At 46.3% G+C, this 22839-nt stretch overlaps 1 protein-coding gene across 7 annotated transcripts in view; it reads left to right on the top strand.

Annotated features, from left to right (window-relative positions):
- The window catches only part of CENPI (centromere protein I), a 708963-nt gene that overhangs the window by 255521 nt on the left and 430603 nt on the right, over positions 1-22839 (top strand). For all 7 annotated transcript variants that reach the window (XM_085607721.1, XM_085607722.1, XM_085607716.1 and 4 more), the window contains one exon: positions 6507-6641. In XM_085607721.1, the coding sequence (XP_085463847.1) occupies positions 6507-6641 (135 nt within the window). The remainder of the gene's footprint in view (positions 1-6506; positions 6642-22839) is intronic.

Here is a 22839-nt window from a genome sequence, read left to right as displayed (position 1 = left end):
CCCTGCGATAGGAAAGAAAGGATAAGTGCATTAAGATGTTTAAAACAAGTAGTGGGGATTGGGTCCGGAAAGTTCTGCAGGGCATAACGATATTTGGGGAGTAACAACATTTTGAATAGGGCCACTCTACCTAGCATGTTAAAGATCGGACCAGGACTGCAGTGCTTTATTTTTTTTGCCTGCGATCAGAGGTGTTAAGTTGCGGTCATGTGCCAAGTCTGGTAGAAGAGATATGTAGACCCCCAGGTATTTAAAACTCAGACACTGGATGGGGATTGTGCCAGAGGCCTCTTCAAAGACTCCTGGGATGTGGAGGACTCGAGGGCCCAACATCTCTGGGTGGGCCTGGAAAAGGAGCATATTGTCGGCATAGAGGGCAATTTTGTCCTCCCTATTCTCCCATCACCACCCCCACACCAGAGCCGCGCATCAGATAACAGTGGCCAAGTGTTCTATCAGTAGGGCAAAAAGAAGGGGTGGAGAGAAGGCAGCCCTGCCTTGTGCTTCTGCAGAAAGAGAAGGAATTAGAGAGTGCCCTATTGATGAGGACTTGAGCGGCGGGCTCCCTATAAAGGAGTTGCCGACTAGCGAGCACAACATTAACTTGCCTAATGCAATGACAGGTTCCTTGGTTCGGCATAAAGCCAGATTGATTGGCATGAACAAGGTGGACAGTACCCGCAGAAACCTGTTAGCCAGCAGTTTGGCGAAAAAAATCCTAAGTTTCACATTGATCAGAAGATGGGCCTGTACGTTGGCCAAATGTCTCTTCTTGGAGGATACCAATATGGTGGCGACATCCAGCTCTGGGGGAGAGGTGTTTTGTTTCGGAGTTAAGATTCGACAGATGAGGCATAAGCACGAGTGAAAACACCAATAGTACTCTGTTGAGAACCTGTCAGTCCCTGAGGTCCGACCAGTATTCAAGTCTTGTATGGCTGCCTCCATTTCGTATTTTGTGATGGCAGACTCGAGGTCTGCTCTTTGGGTCGCTGCAAGTCTAATCAAGGCTACATCCTTGAAGTGGGCTTGCACGCTCCGGCTCAGGCCAAGGGTGGTGGGTGTACAGAGCTTGGTATTAAGCAGCAAAGGCCTCTGCTATATCTTCAGCGCTGGTGATATACTGTTCCTTTGAGCCCCTGATACTGGTTATTATACGCAAACGCAACCCCTCCTCCCCACCACCACCAATCCCCCCCCATGGCAAATGAGTCCTATTTTTATCACTGCTCATAAACTCTCTGGGTGACTGCTCTCCAGCACTGGCAGCTGGCCTCAGTTGAGCCAGAGTTACCTATGGATCCTCTCAGGGGCCCCGGCGGAGCAGCATTTCACAAGTTTCAGTATTCGGGATTCCAGGCAAGCAAGCTTCTCGTTTTTGAACATTTCTGCCAGGTGAAGGTCGGATTTGGTGAACCTGTAGAAGTTCACTGAGCCCGAATTATTTTCAAAACACAGGCCAAGTTCCATCTGGATATGGTCTCAGAATTGCTCATTGGTGAAACACCAGGCATTGAGCCATCACGTCGGGCGCCGAGATTGGGCAAGAGCCCAGAGGTGGACTATCACTGGGGAATGGTCAGAATTTCCTCTCGGGAGAATTTGCTGCCATTGCGCGTAGCAGGTCAGTGCCAGGAAGGAGCAAGAGATCAATCCTTGAGAAAGTCTTGGTCGAGGCCACAAAATGCCTGTATTCTGTCGATGACATGCTAGGTTAGTCACGCATCACACAGGCTCTGGGAATCTATCCAGGATCCCAATTGTCGTACTCCTCTGTCAGTATTCCGCTTGAGGGGCAGACAAATCTATCACAGAAGGATGTATGCACCAGCCGTGTATATTATGAAATGGTGGTGTGTCCCAGGCACCAGACTTGTAGTGCAAAGTTGTCGATGTCTTGCAGAACACGTAGAGTTCGTGGTTTGCTACTCGCATGCGAAGTCTACCAGTGGGCCTTGCACCATGTTTAGGTCTCCTCCCAAGGTGGGCAGATCAGTCACTACCTGCCCTGACAAAAGTCAGGAGTATCTACAGTCACAGCATAGACATTAACCAACATGTCTATACTCCAGCCTGAACTGCGAGGCCAGGTCCTGGACCGGAAACACGCATCCTAAGAATGGTTTCAGGGTATCACCCTCCATAATCAGCCAGGCTAGCTTGAATCCAGTGGCACAGTGAGCACAAGACCCACGTCTGGGCATACCCTTCCTTCTTAGGGTGACATGGTCTCCTGTCTGAAACAAAGTATCATATTCCTAAATGGCTCCAAGTCAGAGATCCAATTAGGTGGAGGAAGTCTGATTGCTCCTCTAACATTCGGTTAGCCCTGTTCCCTAATTGACCCCCATCACTAACTCACCTACTGGAGTACGTTGGGAATTGTTGTGACTCCATCCTACAATTCAACACAGTGGTGATTGGCGAAAATGGTATGTAAGAAATTAGGTTAGTGGCTGAGGGAATTGGAAGCCCCCCTCGAGCAACAACCACAATCCTGGTCAGGGTGAACCACAAGTCACAAAATGTAACCTGCACTTATCCCTCTAGTAGCTTGGCACAAAGCAGTTCATCTTAACTTTGAGGCAATGTGTACAGTATTTACGCAGCACACACATCGTAAGATAGTGAAAATACAATGCAAGGAAAATCCCTAACCAATTTACAAAAATAAATGTTAATTAATTTAATAATATTCAGTTTCAAATTTCAAACTTTTTAGTGAAAATAGCCCCTAAAAGTACACATTGCCATGTGTGTTCATCTGGTCATCCTAGATCAGGGGAAGTCATAAGTTCTGGTCAACTGCACAGGAGCATGAGGTGGAGACAGGGACAAAGTTAGTTCAGCTGAAGAGTTCCCTTCAGAGTCTGGTGCAGAGTTCAATTCCCAGTGGAGGAGGCTGCAAGAAGTAGGTAGAGCATCGCGGATGACCATCTCTGTAGTGTGAAGATCAAGCCTGACGTTATGGGCTGTCGCTATAGCACGAAGAGCTGGTAGGGCGTTGCGGACGGTTGTTGCTGTAGCTTCACGTTGATGGTCATTGCGGGTTTTCCTTCCTGTAGTGCAATTCTTATATTGCTGGTATTCTCTGGCAGTCGCAGTAGCATGAAGAATAAGTCCGTCCCCAGAGGTCTGCTTTGGAAGAAGTGTGGCGCAGCGGCCAGGGAGCCTGACTCCGGACCACGGGGTTCATGGTTTTATCCCCGGTGCCGGCGGCAGGTTCTCCCAGCACCATGTAACTCTGGGCAATAGCTCACTTAATCTTCATGACTGCCCCCAGCGCCGGGACACATCTCCGGAGGTAGCTGTGTGCTTTACAAATGCTGGTATTTCATTTCAATTCATGCCGGCAGTGTCTCAGTGCTCAGTGACCCGTTTGCAGTCGCAGAGAGCCCAAACTTCTTGAGGATTTTAATTGTTTTCTTTAGAGGAGCTGGAGCGGATGACAGCCAAGGGTCCAGGACCTGGAAAGAGGAAGTGGGGGGCGGGGCACCTCCTGGGAATCAGGATATCAGTCCGGCAGAGACCTTCAGGGCTCAGGCAGGTCTAGTTGCAGGTCCAGTGCAGCACATCAGCTAGGCAGTTCCACGGAGGCCTCTTGGGTTAGCCTGGGATGAAAGTAAGCAGGTCTGAAAGGGCAACACAGTCCTCCTTTAATTTCCGAAGGTCCTGGAGTGTTCTGATGATTAGCTCTGGAGGTCCAATATTTATACATACTATCCTGTGCCCCTTCCCTGCCCTACCCCTACACCTGGTTCTTGAAAGTTCTTCCCCTTCCCTGTCAAGGCTGCAACTGTCTGCTGTGATAATCGTTGGAGCAGTCCTGGTGTCTGATTCCATTGTATGTGTATGTACAGGAGGCAGAGCCCTGTGAAATGTAAGTGGGGCTTTTTACAAATCCTTCCAGTCATCCTACCAAGATAGCCCATCCTATCCACTCTTGGGCCCCCTATGCGTTATTGTCCGGAAGCAATATACAAACCCCAACAGCAGAGCCATTCATAGTAGTGTTACCCAGGCCGAAGGCACAAATGGTTAGGATAAGAAAAGGCCAATTTTCTAAAACTGGCATTTTCAGAATTGTGACTTAAAATCTGACTTTACCATTAAAGTGGGTTTTGAACTACAATTCCTTTGAATGGAAGCATAAGATCTCTATCTGCTCCCGATCTAAAGTCATCACTTATTAAATGTAATACAGTAATACAGTAACCCAGCATTACGAGAGGCCTTACAGCAGTAATAAATTACTATGATTTTCACTGTCAGGACATATAATACTTTTTAATACTGTTCACCCTGCCCTATGAGCTTTTAGGGCCTACCTGGGGTGAGACTTGTATGTATCAATAAGGAATATTTAGGACTGGCAAAATGTAGTTTACCAGCTCGGCATGGCAGTGTAGAACTACACAACAGCCTGCAGTAACAGGCCTCAAACCAGTTTTAAAAGGATCCTTTAGTGGGGGACACAATGAGTGCTGTAGACCCACAAGAAGCATTATATTTACAGGCCCTGGGTACATGTAGTACCATTTAAAGGAGACATTTAGTACCATTTACTAAGGACATAAAATTAAATTTACCAGTTAGGTGTAGGACAGTTTAACCTTGTTTGGAGCAGCGATCACTTTAACACTGATTATCAGTGGTAAAGTGCACAGTCCTAATACTAAGAGAAACAAATTCAGAAAAACTGGAGGAGTAAAGACAAATGGTTTACCACACCAAGAATATCCGGCCTAACCTAGTACAAATCTGTTTCCAATAGATTTTGCTGTGGAAAATTCTCTTGTTTCTCTATTCACTTATCTCAGTCTAGTCTATGCCTTGATCTGTCCAGGTTGCGCTATTGTAATCAGCAATGTTGAATTTCCAATTTAGCAAATCTCAAAACTCAGTTAGATGCATAACAAAGCAACAATTATGCTTCAACTTTGGGAACGTTTCCAACCTAGCAGCTTTTCTGAAAGCTATTCACTGCCTTTCACTAGAGCACACAGTGCTCAATTAGGTTCCATGAATGGTGCTCCAGAACCTCTTGGTGAAAGGCACAAACTACCTTCAGAAGCTGGAGCTGGGCAGGACACTCTGATACTTCCTTATCCTCGGTTTAATCGTGGGGCTTAAAAACATTGTAGAATAATGAAACCACATGGGTTAGAATCTTTGATTATCCGTGTTCATTCCTGAAAACCAAACCAGCTACCCAAGTTTAAAGAAAGCACTGAAGACTGTTTTGTGGTAAACCATTCAAGTAACCTTTCTGATCATGGGCCTACCCTTGTTTTCTTATCTTTAAATCGACAAATGCTCTCATAAGTGGTCAAAGCCCATCAGACCTACCAGAGTACAAGATGCCTTCCAGAGTGTTCCCTAGCATGCCTCTACCCACTAGACTTACTTAATGGGCAATTACTTTCTGCCCAACAGTGCTGACTGAATAGATCATTAGGAGGAATCCACTCTGGATCTAGGATCTCCTTCTAAACGCCACCTGCTAACCTGTTAATATTCACGAGGTTAACCCTCAGCATGCTATGGATGTGTGATCCAGGCACTCTATGAATTAACCAGTCAACAACACGCTTAGCATGTTAAATTCAAAATGGATGTTTTTTATGTAGCAATTCATAATTAAGTGACTCCCTTTTACTCTATTTGTGCTTCTGAACCCAGATGTATTCCTTTAGCCTCCAGCCTTTAGGCCAGGCCAGTAGTAGAAACCCCTTCATGTCCTTTTTACCAAACTACACTTTTTCCACGCAATTTTCAGAAGTTGAAACACTTATCATTGTAGAGATCCTGTTTGTGCCAACCTCTCTGCGTAGTTCTCTTCAGCCCTTTCTACCTAGCATGACGAGTGAGATTCTGCTGTAGTTGGTACTGCTTTCTGTCTTAACACTAGACTCTTGTCTTTCCTTTCTGGGGCTCTCATTTTCAAAGGTTACTACATAGCATCCTGGAGGAATGGTGGAGTGTAAAATCATATGCTAGATTGTATTCCTCTACCCTCATGCTGCTCGTAATAAATAGGGGCCACTGTTTTGGGTTAACTTCTACAAGATGAGAAAATTATACTACAATGGTATAGCCTCTTTAAAGATTGATTACAAGCATGGGTCCCATTGTTTCACAGGGAATTGAACTTTATGCAGGTCTCTCTAGTGAGAAATAGCGTTTGCAATTCTACTTGAATAATCGTTACAATTCTAGCTTTGTAGCGCCTTGTGTGCAATGCCTTTATTTGTTTGAAAAACATCTGTAATCTAGCATATTCTTTTGTAAGGTTTGTAATCAGTCCCACAAATGTTTAAGGAAGGGGGGGGATGGGATGGGGGGGTGGGGGGGGATTAGGTGTGTGTGTCAGTGTGTCAGAGTGTGTCAGTCAGTGATTTGCCGTAATTGACGACCAAATGTGTTCCAGATGGGAATAGCACAGTGCATAGCCTGCATAGTGTACCATAACCTCCCACAATCCTTTTTTTATTTTGTATTTAAAGAGCTATTTTAAGAATGCAGATCACCATTGGAAAGTACATCTGAGGTCTGTGAAACATAGGAATTCAGGGTCTCCTCGAACTGACCAGCGACTGAACATTGGTGGGGTGCCTCATCACCCGCGGTCCAGAAAAAGGGTAAGCCACCAAAGCCATCCATAATACAGTTCTTGAATCTATTATCCATGTATGTTGTATACCATAGTTTTCAATCTATTCGCTTGAAAAGATGTGTAGTCCTTTGTAAAACTTCGATTACACCCTTTCAAGAAAGATCTTGCAGTATAGGTTACTGGAGCATCAAATGGATTTGTTTAACCTACATTGATTCTGGTGTTTATGTAGGCTTTTTATCCTACATTTATGTTGATGCTGTGCTCTTAAACACTTTTGTACAGTTACACTTACTTGTTTAGGGATGGAGCCATACCTGACTTTTGTACCCAGTGGCTTTAACAGAATGCTTTTTAACTAGATTTAGATTGGGCATTGTCCACAGATTGTCTATCCCTAAATTGAATGATTGGTCACGAATTTTGTTGCCCTGCCCCTGTGACTCACAATCTGCCCAGTCCACAATTCATGTAATGTTTTTTTGTAAATTTTATGTGTCACTAAGGAAAGTCTGGATACTGCCTCTCTTAAAAAAATCAAGGTTTTAGACCGTGTCGCCCAGCGTTAATCCGTCTCCAGTTTTTGGAGAATTAACATATTGCCTGGAGGATAGCTCTGTATCTGAATAAAGTGCCCCGGCTTAGGAAAATTATTATATTTGAGGATTGTTAACAGCTGGGTTTTTATTGACTGAGGACGGTGGTTTTAAATTTATAATATTTGCTAGTCTAGCTGAAATTTGTGAAAAATGTCATCTGGTTTTCATGTTTTGCTATTCGTAATGTTTATAGTTTATAATGAATTTTAACTGTGTTTTATGTGCTTTTATGATTGTCCAACGAACAGTCGAATAAAGCTTTCCTTGCTTGCTTGTACATATGCTGTAAGGCAATTGAAGCCATTTTGTTATCTAATTTTCTCACAATTTGTGTAGATCTAAAAAAAAAAAAAAAAAACATTTATTGGTTTATTGCAACAGACTATGAACTTTAAGAGAATGCACACAATTCCAGTCATCTACATTGACAATCGTCCACACAGATATACAATCATGGATTGCCAACATAGAGCAGTGAGTAACTGTATTGAGAGCGATGGGGTGGGCTTTGAATCCCCTGCCCCCAACAAAGTCTTATCCCATTTCCTGTTGTGTGTTTCAATGTCTTATTTCCTTCTCTCTCCTAGAGTTTCCTCTCTATACTTCATAGCTGGACCTTAGATTTTCTACTGCTTCCTAGTGTAGCCTCTGCCTTCATACACAAGTATGAACAGGTTAATGCAGTGATCCATGCATGTTAGACTGCCATTGTGTCAGTCTGGATCACTCGGATGTCCCAAACCGGTCTATACCCCGATGGTCATTCAGGAGTCCTAAATTATGTAGTATTCTATTATACCTTGGTAGTGTAACATCATCCCATTAATTCCAAATCATAATCTATTCAAGTTAGGGCAAAGGGGTGTTATCTTTGATAGCGCCTTGAGCAGAGATCCGGTTCGGTTTTTCCCATGGTTTTTATCCTAGTTCGGGTATAAGGTACTTTGGAGAAAAGTTTTTAATATCAATTGTGTGAAACCCACGCGAATAACTCTCTCTCTCTCAATTGTACTGCCGGATTACCCCCTTTTCAGATTCCTCCAGGTTTCCTAGGTCTGCCACCCAACGGGTCTTCATCCTGGTTAGGTTGCCTGGGACATTTTATCCAGTCATAGAAACTGATCTTTGAACAATGTTTTCTGGCAACACGTACGAAACCCCATCTAAGATTTGGGATTCATGCATGAGGCTTGGCAAAATGGCTGATTTAGTCTAGCCGCAAATTCCTTACTTGGAAATTTTCAAGCAGTACACCTGCACACTGGCAAGTGGCGTCGCTCTGCTCCATGTCGGCGGCGCTGGATGTGACATGCGTGGTGCCTATGTAGGTGCCACCCCAGCGCCCTGATGCCAGTTCTTTTCTTTCCATGCCAGGCTTTTTTGAGATTTTCATCTCCTGGTGTCTTGGGGATGTCCCCTAAGAAGCCAACAGACTTTAAACATGTAGTGCCTGTTACAGGCAGATGTCGGTGACATACCCTCATCTGGTTAGCAGATGGTGCTTGAAGCGGGACCATGCCTCCAAGACCTGCAAGGACTGCTGTACCATGAATTCCCAAGGCTCTACGTGAACGGTCCCTGAAGCTCCTCACCACCTGACAAGCCTGCGACACTAGTGTGGAAGGTCCCGGGCCTCTCATGGAGCCACTCCTGACCATCGTCGTGATCCAGGTCGTCTGGTAGGTTCCGCAAGTGAAAGAAGTCAAAGCAGTCTTGGACTTCTCCACGCTGGTCCAAGTCATCGTATGGGGTGCGAAAGCATCAACACTCCAGGCGTCCTGCGTCCCTGACTTTACCTGAGCCGAAGCAACTCCCTCCCAACTCAGAAAGTTTAATGAGGCCATGCACCTCATATTTGGTTGGCCTGACTCCTCTGGAGCGCCTTTGGGCCCCATGGTTTAGGGAGGGGCCCCTACTGGTTCTCCGCCAGCGTGTTTGCCCGAAGCACCACTGCCTGCGATACCACAACCTTCCTTGATGTCTGCTCCAGTGCCATTGCCCCACGGCGGAGCAGGTTCCATACTCATATCAGACTCCAAGATGGAGCCTGATGGGCGTCTTCCGACGCCAACCGGTACCATGCCTGTCGATTTGGAGCCAGTGCCTTTTTCTTTTGACAGGCCTGGAAAGGGTGACAATTGGGAGGGGTCCGAGGAACCCTTATGGTTACCACCATCCCAATAAACCTTTGCTATTCAGCACCAATATACTATTCTGGGTGAACGTGCACTTTACAAGTACACATGTAATGTCATGTCATTAAACTAGAGGACAGCCGGTACAAGGAACTGGTGGATGTCATTGGTTTGGACACCTCACAAGACCCTGACCTGGTCTCTCCCCCTACCATGGCTACGGAGGAGGGTGCCTCATTTGCAGTGGTAGTGTGAAGGGCAGCTGAGATCTTGGACAGTTGCCCACATTGGCAGTCAAGATGATTGTCTTGACAGAGATGCTTCAGATGGTAGTTGCCCCATCCAAACTATTACTCCCATATAATGAAGCACTTACAGATATTCTTCTCTGGCCTTGTCCAAGCCCTGCACAGGGGCTTCTGTGTACAGGACAATTGCATGCTGCCATCGCCCCACTCCTGGGGACCCCCCAGTTTCCCCACCCAACACCCCACCCTGTAAAGTTTGGTGGTCCAAGTCTCCACTTTCAGGATCAGTCCTAGTGCGTTCCCTACCACTCCACCAGATAGGGAGTCCAAAGGGCTGGATCCCTTTGGTAAGAGGCCTCTCTTCCGACAGCTTAGCACTGCAACCAGTGAGTACCGCCTGCCTTTTGGGCTGATACTCCCACACTGTGCGGGATTCGGTTGTGCAAGTGCTGCCAATGGTCTTGGAGGCTGGAGCCATGCTTTCTCAAACTATTGCTGATGGGCGAGATGCAGCAAAATTCACCATCAGATGTGGACTTGACATGACTGAATCACTTGGCAGAGTGATTTAATCGTCAGTGGTACTTAGATGCCACACCTGGCTGAGAACCACGGGTGTTTCGGGGGATGTCCAAGCTTCGCTCATGAACATGCCCTTTGATGGCTCTGACCTTTTTGGTGAAAATGCTGATTCTGTCCTGGAGCGCTTTAAGGATAGCAGAGATATGGCCAGATCCTTGGGCCTATCCATGACCCCACGCTAGTCCCAGTCCACCTTTCACCCTTTCCATGGCTTCAGTAGGGGCTACCAGCTGCATCCTCTCCTGCCCAGCCACCAAAGCAAACAGGCTACCCAGCCTTTTTGTGGACGTGATTTCCACAGACCACGTGAGATCATTAGCCAGAGGTCTGATAAGTCCATCCCCACCAACCCACCCTTACAACCACAGCCTCCAAAACCCTTTAGCTTGCCCTTCTATAATCATGGGCACATAGTGGGAGGCAGGATCCAAATTTATGGACTGCCAGTGGGGCAGATGATGCCCCACAGGCATTCAATAAAATTGGACAAGTGGGTTTAACACACTTTACAGAGGGGCTACTGTTGCAGGGATTCTGCTTATACACAGAACTATGCTTAGAACCCCAGGACCTCAGTGAATTGTGGTGTACCAGAAACTCACCTCAGAACCCAGAACCCAGTATCCGGCTAGCATAAGTGTCCCATTCGTTATCCAAGATTTAGCTCAGAGATCCCAATGAATAGACAACCCAGAACAAGCGACTCAGGGTACTCTCAGGAATGGTGGGAATCGGAAATACCTGTTCGTATATTATTCTCACATCAGTCCACAACAATAATCAACAGAGACACGTTTGTAAATAAAAGGGGTTTATTTTTATAGACCACGTGTCCTAAGATGCAGTACTTTGGCTAATACAAGCAGACAAATGATTAATATCAAAACCAGCAACATAGTTACAATACCATAGAATATAAAAGGGGTGATCATATTATAATGATAGTGGATACTACCACCTTCCCTTGACTAAGAAGCTAATATTATTATTATGCTAATAGAAGGTCTCTTAGGCTTGAATAGGGGACCCCATACCTCAAAGATCAGCTTAGTGAAATCACATCACAGGAGCATCAGGAGACTTCTCGCAGGAAGGCTCGTCTTCGGTCTGAATAATAAACATGATGTCTGTGATATTAAAAGCACCAACTCTCACGTATGTGCAGCTGCGCGTGTGTTATGGCTAAATAGTGGGTCGATCAACCTAGAGTGAAAAACATGCATTGTGTAATATTCCAGACTGTTTGTCACACCATGTACAGACCAAGGTCGCTGCGCAGAGCCTGGGATGGTAACAACAGATTGCTCTCGTGTGAGGCAAGTCTCGAGTCAGCAGTTTATTTAAGAAATAACATGTAAACGCAGTGTCGTGTGCAAAAGCAGAAAGATGGCATTCTAACATCTAACGTGGTCATGCTAACTTAACAATGTATGTGCGTATTCAGGAAGAACTCACTACACGCCCCCTTGATCGAAGCACTATTGAATAGGCAAGAAAAGAGAGAACGCAGAGTTCAGTTTCGTCAGAGCAGAACAAGGCGTAACCAATGCAGAGTTTCAGAATGCGCCAAAGTCCGAAACTACAAAAAATATAAACCAGGGTTTTTTTTTAAAGAAAAAAAATATGGAAGTAAAAAAAAACTCAAAACGACCATCGGGGGAAAAAAAAAAAAAGGAGAAAGAAAAGAAGAAATGTTGCGCTATAGTGCTGTCCAGTAGCACAGGCGCAAAGGACAACTGTCCAGTTAATCCATGAATGTATAGGCAGCATATGTGGCCACTGCTTCCAACAAAAAATCGTTTGCAGGTCCACTGAAAGTCTCAGCCATCCAATCCATCAACGAAAAGGAACATACGTGTTCTTCAACCATCGGAGCCTCTAGCACGATCAGAGGGCACCCGGAATGTTCCTCCAAATAGCTCATAGCCAAGAAGTTGTAGGCAGCTGTTGAGATGTCCCAATTACCCAGGATACCATGCGCCGCACCACAGGCCATAATCCGGACACCAGAACAGGCCAACTCGTGAGACACTAAGGGCCTCATCAGTCGATCGAAATCCGGCACCGGAGACACCAGATTGGTCAAGCACAAATCCAAAGGCCATTCAAAGGGACAATCCAGGCAGTGAAATACAGGCTGCACGCAGGTGAAGTAGGAATACCTGAAGGATAATCCATATGCCAGGCTTAAGGTCGCCAACGGCAGAGTTCCATAAAAGTCAAGCATCCTATCACGAAGAAGATGCAGGCGGGACAGGCGCTCGTGTGGCACAGAAGGAGCAGCCATTCCATAGTATGAAAAGTAAAAGCAGCACACCTGCCACCAGCGCCAGAAGCAGCGGAACACCTCCAAAGATGCTCGAGAAAAGTGAATGAAAAAATGCCGGAATCACACCAAAAATAGTTTTGAAAGAGGTCACGAGACCCGAGCCCACAAGTTTAAAAAAATGAGCCAGGCCGGTCGTGGACGAGGCATTAAAAATAGTTTGGATCAAAGTGCCGAAATGTAGGGGGAGGTCAGTATTCAGAAGCGCCTGTACCTCAGTGCGCGTATTAGCAACGTGAAGGACAAATGTTTCACGAGAGGAAGTCAATGGCACCTCTTTTTGGGACAATAGAGCTCTTATTCTGCTCAACTTGTTGAACTCTGCTTTCAAGGTTGGAATCGAAGGCCAGATAGAAACATCCAGCCGCCCCTGCGGGGGTGGAAAGAGAACATTATTGCAGCAGACAACTTTCTGCGAGACAGTTACTATGTACGGGATTCCCACTAACATCCCGCAGCAAGCTTCATTATTCAAAATTAAATAACTACCGTTTGCAAGCAGCGTGAAAGAAGGCGTAATCACAGGCACTGGGATACCTCGTAGGACGCAGGCTAAGTTCGGTGCTTGTACATTGCATGCGCCGTGTAATTGAATGTGCCTACATACCAAGGAATGGTCTGGTGTCGTGGTACATTCCTCGCCTTTCAAATAAACTTCAGTGCCGTCCCTAGTACATCTATACGTAAAGGGGAGGGACCAAACCTCATGTATGAAAGCGGTGCCCAGCGGTTCATATCTACCCACAGCATAATGTTTCATACAAGACGTAAACTTAAAAAGCGCGAAAGGGAGAGTTATCAATCCGTGTACTAACCACGTAGCTGAATTGATCTCCGCTACAGAGAAAGGCAACGGCTCTAACTTTTCAATATGTAACAATGAATATGTAGCATCCTTCATGGACATAAATCGCTGCTTGTCAGTAAGGTTAAAGGGAAGGAATAACGATGTAGTGTTAAGATAGTCCCAAGGGACTCTCCCTGCCTTTAACGTCTGCAATGTCCATGCAAACTGCATAACAGAACGCAACTGGTTTTGACCATGATATAACACAGACATATCATCATGCACAATATCAACAACAGAAGAAACAATATTATCTAATGTATAAATCCTAGAAGAGAGAGTGCTAATACTATTATCTATAACGGCTAAAACCTTCTCCATGTTTGCTTGGTCAATAGCTCTCAACCTGGAAGCCGCCTCAAGCTGTGACAACTTCCAGACTTCGTTGTAAATAGCATACGCCCACCTTTTGGTTCTGCCACCCACAGGACCCTTAACAAAATCATTCAAATCTATTTTGTCATGTAATTGTGATAAATGAACTTTGACAGACGCCAAGGTGGAATGTCGCAGCCAAGATTGGCAGAACTTGCCCACAGAGTATGTAGTTACAGTATGTGACGACTCAAACCGAGGATCTACGCGTTCCTGAGTATACCCCGGTTTCAGTCCCAGAAAACGACGTTGACAGGTGTCCGAACTGCTTTGCCAAACTAACCAACCCTCACTATGAAATTTAGAAATATTGAAAGATGTATTCGAAACTAAGGATTGCAAAGCAGTAAGGGATAGATCCGTGTGGTTATCCCAATTGGGATAAGCGCCCAGATCCGGCACAGAAGGTGACTTTAATTGTTTAGAAGTAGCCAATCCAAAACAGGTCGTTTGGAAGATGGATGAATTTAAAAATAAAATATGATTAGGTATAAGACAGGCACGATGCAAAGCCTCTGTACCCTGTACCTGCCACGGCTTGGAACCCCAAACCGACTTTAGATCAATAGTAGCCTTCCATACATCATAACCTTTGATTGACAACTCGTCCATAAAGGACTTGGAATAAAGTAGCTTTGTGTGTGTCAGTCTAACCTTTGCGGCAGACTCAGGCAGCACCTTAAAATAAAACGCTGCCGGGTTGGAAACACTGAAATCGGTAAAAAAAGAATACTTGTTAACCAGTGTTTGTGAACTTCCAAATGCGGGAGTAGGACAGTGTTCCCATTGGGTAAAATTTACAAAATTCCTAAATGTATTTGCTTTATGCAGGAAGTGATTGCCATAATGTTGAAAACAATACTGTTCCGCATAATTAGCCGCATTTTCATATAAATCTTCAGCATCAAAAGCGGCATAATATTTCAAATCAGAAAACAGTGATTCAATGGCGTGTACATCCCAATCATCAGAACGTATGTTCTGCCTAACCACATCACCCATAGAAACACGAAATACATTAGGTACATTAATGACCTCCGTAGGCCCATGAATTTGGAATTTAACAGCATCCCATGCGATTCCATCCAAGACGGGCCAGGCAGTAATATTCACAAAAGTCTGGTCCCTTTTCATGATGTGGGACGAGGAGTGGGGGGCCAAAGTTCCATTGATAAGTCTAATTGTCGATCTCTCACTCAGATAGTGGCCATCCACAAGACGGAAAAAAACTATTACAAATCCAATTGACATAAACAAAAAAATAGTAAAAAGCATCAACCAGATGTATGTCCAAGGGGCAATCAAAAAATGTCTCTTAAACCAGCTGAAAAAAACAGCAATGTTTGATGGGGGGCTCGAGGGTAATGAGTTGGTGTCAAAAGAGAAACGGGACTGGCCAAGTACTGTAGATTGTAAAACAAGCGAGGGACCACGTGTAGGATAAGCATACTCAGTCTCCTCGGGCAAACCACCAGCCGATGGTATCAACAAGGGATCAGTAACAGATTGCATCTCGATGGCAACCTCAGGCAAGGTGTTAGAAGCAAGAGCCAACATCGAATTTCTTTGCATCGTCTGGCATGAAACTGCTGGAGTCATACTAAGAAGTATCGGCCACTCGCTGAAGTTTGACATTGTCAACAGAGATGTACCTGTTTCCTTTGCGACCAGGAAGTGGAGGTAAAATGACTGTTCTTGTACCCTGCACTCCGAGCACTGGAACTGGTGCACGATAAGAGGGGCCAAACTCCTTCTTGTTCTCCACCTTCTCACGGACCAGGTCTCCAACTCGGGGTAGCCAGCCGACTACCGGAACCTGAACTTCAGCTTCAGATGTGGAGGGCAAATGTTCCTTCGAAAGAGTGTCTCTGGCTTCTTGTAGAGTCTGTAAAACAGCACAGTGATCATCTACGTCAAAGGGTGCGGTCGACGCCGCCATGTCTAGACCATCAAGGTCTGGGACAAACATTCTGATTCCGAAGAGCATCATGTACGGGGTCCGCCCAACCAGAGACCTTCTAGGGAGATTATTAAGTGCACGTTGGACGTTATACAAATGGGCTAGCCAGTTCCGGCCTGTGCCTAAAACACGTGCTGTCAATGATTGCTTTAAGTCACGGTTCATTCGCTCCACCACACTATTACCCTCAGGTCGGTAGGGGGACGAAAATTTGACTAGGACCCCCAAATTTCTCATAGCCTCCTTGTAAGCCTTAGAGGCGAACGCAGGGCCCTGATCAGAATGGAAGGTACCACACGCAAAAGTTCCCACAAAGACACGCAAATCCCTGATGACAGTCCGCGAGTCAGCACTCCTTTGTGGCCATACCCATAGAAAACGTGTGCACGAATCCACTGCAACCAAGATGTACTTGTACGCAGTATCAGAGGAAAAAGGACCGCAGTGATCTAAATAAACACAACCAAATGGCATATTAGAGATGTACAGCTGTGTCTGTGGTGGCCGCGCAACAGTAGAAGGTTTAATCTGTTGGCAAATGTCACAATCCAGAACATAAGCACGCGCTTGTTTATATAAACCAAACCACCAGTAACGTTGTTGTAGCAGAGATATTGTTGCTGACACACCGGCGTGGGCAGACGCCAACCCCCCATGTGCAGCCAAGATCAGTGCTGGCCTGCAGTCCGCGTTGGGAATAATTCTGTCACCAACGTCGTTAATCCTCACTAATGGGACATTATCAGGACTTAAATGGTAAATGTAACGAGAAGGAAAACCCTTCGGGTAATCGCCTCCCTTATCTGTAGCAGCAATAGCTGCCAAGATGTCATCATCAATCTTACTTTTTGATCTGGTTACTGCTGCCACTAAGTATGTAGCCACTGCTGTTTTTGCTGCCTCGTCAGCCAAGCTGTTACCGACAGCATGGACACCAAGTCGCTGGTGACCAAGAGTGTGAATAACATTCACGAGAGGGAGACGTTCTTTAAAGTCTGCCACTCGAACCCAAAGCGTTTTATGCTTAATTGTGCTACCTTTTGTGTCTCGATAATCATTCTGAGACCAGAAATGTAAATTGTCATTATAGGACTGGACACAGTAGAAGGAATCACTCACTATAAGAGTAGTGACTCGGGGATCAGCAAACTCCAGTGCAAGCACCAGAGCCCGGAGCTCCGCCAATTGCGCGGTACAATCACCCAATGACTGCGTATGCACTGCATCAGATTGGAATTCACCATTTACGAAAGTACCTACGACAATTGCGCAAGCCGCTGAGTAAGCGTGCTTCGATCCAATCGCGGGCTGCGCAGACCCGTCAGTGTATATGACACAATGGTATTCTTCGAGCGGGCGCAAAGACAGAGGTGCCGGATGAACGAATTCATACTGCAAGAACTCTTGAGTCTGTAATGAGGCATCAAAGATGTAGGTGACGTCTGGCGACGTCAGTGTTGTGGCCCATTGTATCCACCGAGGATGCAAAGCTTTAGAATTTGGTACACTTGCCTTTGTCACTGCTTCTAAGGCAGGATAGGGTGTTACAACCAGAATCTGTTTCCCATGTGACAGTGCGCGTTCCTTAAGGATCGCCATCTGTACAGCAGTCAGAACTTTTTCGACCGCGGAAAAACGTAATTCAGCAGAGGTGTACAAGTGGGATTTGTACGCAATGGGGACTGTATCGCCCTCATTAAACGTCAAATACGTGAAACCCACGGCGCCTGGCACTATTCTTATCACCAGGTTAGTGCGGTTATCACGTGTCAGCAAATATTGTGAAGCAAGAAGATCAGCCTGTAAAGACTGTAAAATTTTAGAATGTTCCAGCTGCCAGCTAGACTTCGAAAATGTGGGTTGTACAAAGGCGTAAAGCGGCTTGATACGCTGGGCATAATCAGGAATGTACGTACGGCCGAAATTCAGAAAGCCCAGCAGAGATTGTAATTTCTTTAGCGTCGTTGGCGCACTCAAGCATGCGCACTTTTCCAGAAAGTGGGGAGCTAACCCCTTTCCTTCATTATTGAGCTCGTAGCCCAAAAACAACACTGTATATTCCGCGATGTGTGACTTCGCAAAATTGAATTTGTAGCCATAGTCAGCAAAACTCACTACAATATTGTCGACTCGAGACAGATGCGGCAACAGCTCATCATCCGTGAGGTATATATCGTCAACATAGGAGTATGCCTCGGGGTCTATTCTTTCTAAGAGAGAAACCACGCGAGCGGAAAAGACGCCAGGGCTATTTTTGTAGCCCATGGCTAATCTCGTAAACTGTTTTTGTTTTCCGCCCGAAGTAAACGCTGTCCACTGGCTACTCAGTGTGGACAGGTTATGGCTAAAGAAGCCATTGGAAATGTCAAGTGTCGTTTTAAACCTCTTACGCACGAGACTGTCGACTAAAGCCGAGCTATGTGTATTTTGTACCGCGCAGGTCCGGCAATGGGAGTTTAGGTGCCGGTAATCCAAAACTAAACGGTACGAGCCGTCAGGCTTCGTTACAGTGAATAAAGGGTTATTCATAGGGGACACACAAGTTTCAATAACGCCCTGATATTCCAATTGTTCAAGGATCGCCGCGACGTGGGGTCTAGCTTCACGACGCATGGGATACTGGGGCATAGACCGTAATGGAATCTCATGGCAGGGGGACAACCGGTCCCAACCCACTTGAGTACGATATACCGCTGGCGCAAGCGCCAGCGCCCACTCACCAGCGTACATTTCAGCTTGGTCCTTAGGCACCGTGTGCGCAAAGGACGGGAGGATTTTCTCCTCCCCTCTAGGAGCTTCCAAAATGAAGGCTGGGGGCCAATCTGCCTCCGCTAGGAGGATATCATAGGTGGTGGTCAGATTATCCCAAAAAATCCCTTTTATGGTACGTTGTATGTCACCCTCAATTAAAAAGACTATTTCATAAAGTCTATCAGGGGGAGCCACTCTGGTGTCAGCTGTTTCAACAGTAACCAAAACATCAGTTGCTGTCGCCGCCAGAAATGGACGCAGAGCTTGACGGACTATGGTAATTTCCGCCGCGCTGTCTAGTAGCGTCAGCGCCCATGTCCGGTTCTGAAGCTGTGTCCGCACTATCTGAGGCATATTTTGCTGTCAGAGCCGCCACTTTCTTCTTCTGAAACGGGGGTCTTTGTCGAGCAAACTCGTCCTGCTTGCCTTTACCCTCAGTCTGTCGGGGTTGGTCACGCTGTTGTGGAGCACCCCGACCTTTGCCACCGCCTCCGCCACCAGACTGTGTAGCCGATGTTTCCTGTGAAGAACGAGGAGAACGCGGTTCAGAAACCTGAAATCTATCAGGAGACTTAATAGTAGCACGATCTCGCAGATCATAAGTGCGTTCACTACTTGACTGTACGGGAGAGGCAGGCCGAGAGCCCTGTTTCTGCTGCTGCTTGCCCTGTTGTTTAAACTGCCACTTTTGTTTTGGAAAAATGGGTCGTTCATCCTTACCAGAAGTTCCTGCCTTACCCTGCTGCTTAGAATCGGGATTTTTGATCACAGGCTTAACTCCTAAAGAGCTACGACCCAAATCACGATATGCTTCTGAAAATATTTTTGCAAATTCCTGCGGTTTGTCCTCTTCAGCAACTTTCTTCAGTTCATTACGAACCTGAAAGTGCAACGCATCACCCTTAAGGTTTCCCATTATCATGGTAGCCACCAGGCCAAAATCTCCGAGGAGCCGCATCCCTAATTCTATCGCAGACTCCGCTCCATGGTCCTCTTGAACACGTTTGATAACGGAGGGCAGCTGCAACATAGACGGAGTGCCAAAGCACTGCGCGTACGTTGCAGCAAAAACCTTACCCCAAGAAACACAATCATCCATGTGGGGAACTAAGTCTTTAGGCAAACTAATGGTGAGGATCCTGTGTTTCTCCACAGGAGTTGTATGCGGATAAACCGCTTCTATTTGGTCAAATTTTTCAGCAAGCCAAAAGGGATAATCATCCCTCGTGAGGGGGCGCTTGCCTACAACAGAATTAACCATAACAGGACTAATGACCACCGCGTGACGATCACCAGGTTGTCCTGCACCAACAGGCGCCCCCGCCTGTACAGTGCGCGACACATACTGCACTAACGCCCTATATACAGTTATAAGGGCAGTGTGTAGTACACGCAATTCATCCACCGTCACCGTGAGGTAACGGGGATGAGGCGTAAATCCGGCTAGTACCGGCCAAGTGGCCCCCGCAATTGATAAAGGGCTCATTCTCGGCGGTATAACCACATGGGGGAGGGCGCCATTAAACCAAATCTGATGTTGCCAAGCAGATATTGGTATCTCCTGTGTCCTATACGGCGCATAGACGGCAGGCACGGCAGTGGCCGTGTAAGAATGAAATGTGTTATCATTACCACTGACTGCCGGAATCGTCACCCAAGAGTAGAATAACTCAAAGGGATGAGCCGCATCGGCTCCCACCACAAAGATGACGTCCATGCCCTCGTCCGGCACTCCATATTGCGTCAAGTGACGTTTCAGTGCCGCACGGCTATGCGCCGCAATATTTATCGCCATAAGGACACGCTACACTTCAAGTATTCAGTAGCACAAGGGTTCAATAACCTTTTTAATAATCAAGCTTGAAAGAACCTATATCAATAGAACTAGGTAGGTTTAAAATCCGTCAGACTTGTTATCCGGAAACAAGAATGAGGGTGCTGTGGACTAAATGTAAGCACTACTAAGGCGTTTCAACTCATAGACCAAACGTTAGGTGCGCCATGTTGCAGGGATTCTGCTTATACACAGAACTATGCTTAGAACCCCAGGACCTCAGTGAATTGTGGTGTACCAGAAACTCACCTCAGAACCCAGTATCCGGCTAGCATAAGTGTCCCATTCGTTATCCAAGATTTAGCTCAGAGATCCCAATGAATAGACAACCCAGAACAAGCGACTCAGGGTACTCTCAGGAATGGTGGGAATCGGAAATACCTGTTCGTATATTATTCTCACATCAGTCCACAACAATAATCAACAGAGACACGTTTGTAAATAAAAGGGGTTTATTTTTATAGACCACGTGTCCTAAGATGCAGTACTTTGGCTAATACAAGCAGACAAATGATTAATATCAAAACCAGCAACATAGTTACAATACCATAGAATATAAAAGGGGTGATCATATTATAATGATAGTGGATACTACCACCTTCCCTTGACTAAGAAGCTAATATTATTATTATGCTAATAGAAGGTCTCTTAGGCTTGAATAGGGGACCCCATACCTCAAAGATCAGCTTAGTGAAATCACATCACAGGAGCATCAGGAGACTTCTCGCAGGAAGGCTCGTCTTCGGTCTGAATAATAAACATGATGTCTGTGATATTAAAAGCACCAACTCTCACGTATGTGCAGCTGCGCGTGTGTTATGGCTAAATAGTGGGTCGATCAACCTAGAGTGAAAAACATGCATTGTGTAATATTCCAGACTGTTTGTCACACCATGTACAGACCAAGGTCGCTGCGCAGAGCCTGGGATGGTAACAACAGATTGCTCTCGTGTGAGGCAAGTCTCGAGTCAGCAGTTTATTTAACCCCTTCGATGCTGCGCAGATTCCGCCGCTGTGCTGACGGAATCTTGCGCGGGCGTGGTCATGACGGAATGGTTCCGTCATGAGCACAGCTCAACCGTGGGTCATGACGGAACCATTCCGTCATGAGCACCGAAGGGGTTAAGAAATAACATGTAAACGCAGTGTCGTGTGCAAAAGCAGAAAGATGGCATTCTAACATCTAACGTGGTCATGCTAACTTAACAATGTATGTGCGTATTCAGGAAGAACTCACCACTACTTCACCCCTTTCTGGAGACTTTCCTTACCCCTGCCACCCACTTATGACTGGCTGATGTAGGACTCTGTCTCCTTGTTCCACCAGGAAGCGTCTGCCCTTTTTGCCAAAGGGGCCATAGAGAAGGTGATGGTATCGGAAGTAGGTTGTGATTGCTATCCTGCTAATTTCTGGCGCCCAGAAAGGACGGAGTCCTCTGTCATATGCTATACCTGCACCTTCTCAACTTCTTCCAGAAAAAGGAGAAGTTCGGGATGCTCACCTTAGCTCTAGTGCTGTCTGCCCTGGACCCTTTATGGTTATTTTGACTTGCAGGGCTCGTATTTCCAAATCCCCGTCCTGCCTGTCCACATACACTACCTACAGTTCACTGTGGGCCAAGAGCACTTTTAGCTTGCTGTGGTCATCTTTGGCTGCACCAGCACCCCTTCGGTGTTCACCAAAGTGGTTGCAGCGCATCTGCAGAGATTAAAGGTTCCAGTCTTACCCCTCCTCGACAATTGGCTGAGGCAGTCTCACCCCAGGCAGTCGTCTCGTACCTCCAGAGTACAGTGGACCTCCTGCGTTCTTTGGTGTTCACTATCAATGTGCCGAAGTGACACCTGGCTCCCTATCGGATGCTCCCTTTCCTCGGGCCGCTCTGGACACGATGAAGTTTTGGGACTATCCTCACTAACCTAGTCTAAGATATTTAGGCCAATGTTTCAGCCTGTATCATGGATTTCAGTGAGACTAACTCTGAGGCAGTTCAGCCTCCTGCATCCTTCTTATGACACAGGCCCGTTGGCATATGAGGACTCTGCAGTGGGACCGGAAGTTTGTGGGCACAGCATCCGGGTCATCTCTTCGGCCTGGTCCAGATCTCGGAGTGGTGGCTGAAGATCCTTGATTGGATCAGCAAAGGACCTATCTCCTTTGACCCAACCAGAGCTGACTAGTGACGGGTTTGTCACTCCTGGGCTGCAGCGACCATCTGGGAGAGGTGGAGATCAAAGGGCGCTGCTCTCCGGTGGAGTCCGAGCGTCACATCAACCTTTTGGGAGCTCGGAGCAATCCGGTTGCCATTCAAAGCCTTTATTTCTTAAATCAAGGGAAGGTTGCAGCAGGTATTTATGGACAACACCGCTGCCATATGGTACTGCAACAAACAAAACAGGTGGGGTAATGGATCCTTTGTCAAGAGGTCCTGCGCCTTTGGACATGGCTGGTATGTCTGGGCATTTCCCTGGTGCTTCAAAACCTGGCGGGCACCTTGAACAAAAGGGCAGACTAACTCCGCTGTCTATGCCTAGTGGATCACGAATGGCGTTTGTATCTGGAGGTTGT

Source organism: Triturus cristatus, chromosome 5_2, assembly GCF_964204655.1.
Source record: "Triturus cristatus chromosome 5_2, aTriCri1.1, whole genome shotgun sequence".
Taxonomy (NCBI): Eukaryota; Metazoa; Chordata; class Amphibia; order Caudata; family Salamandridae; genus Triturus; species Triturus cristatus.
The sequence above is the reverse complement of the archived record's forward strand: the minus strand, read 5'-3'. Positions and strand labels throughout refer to the sequence as shown.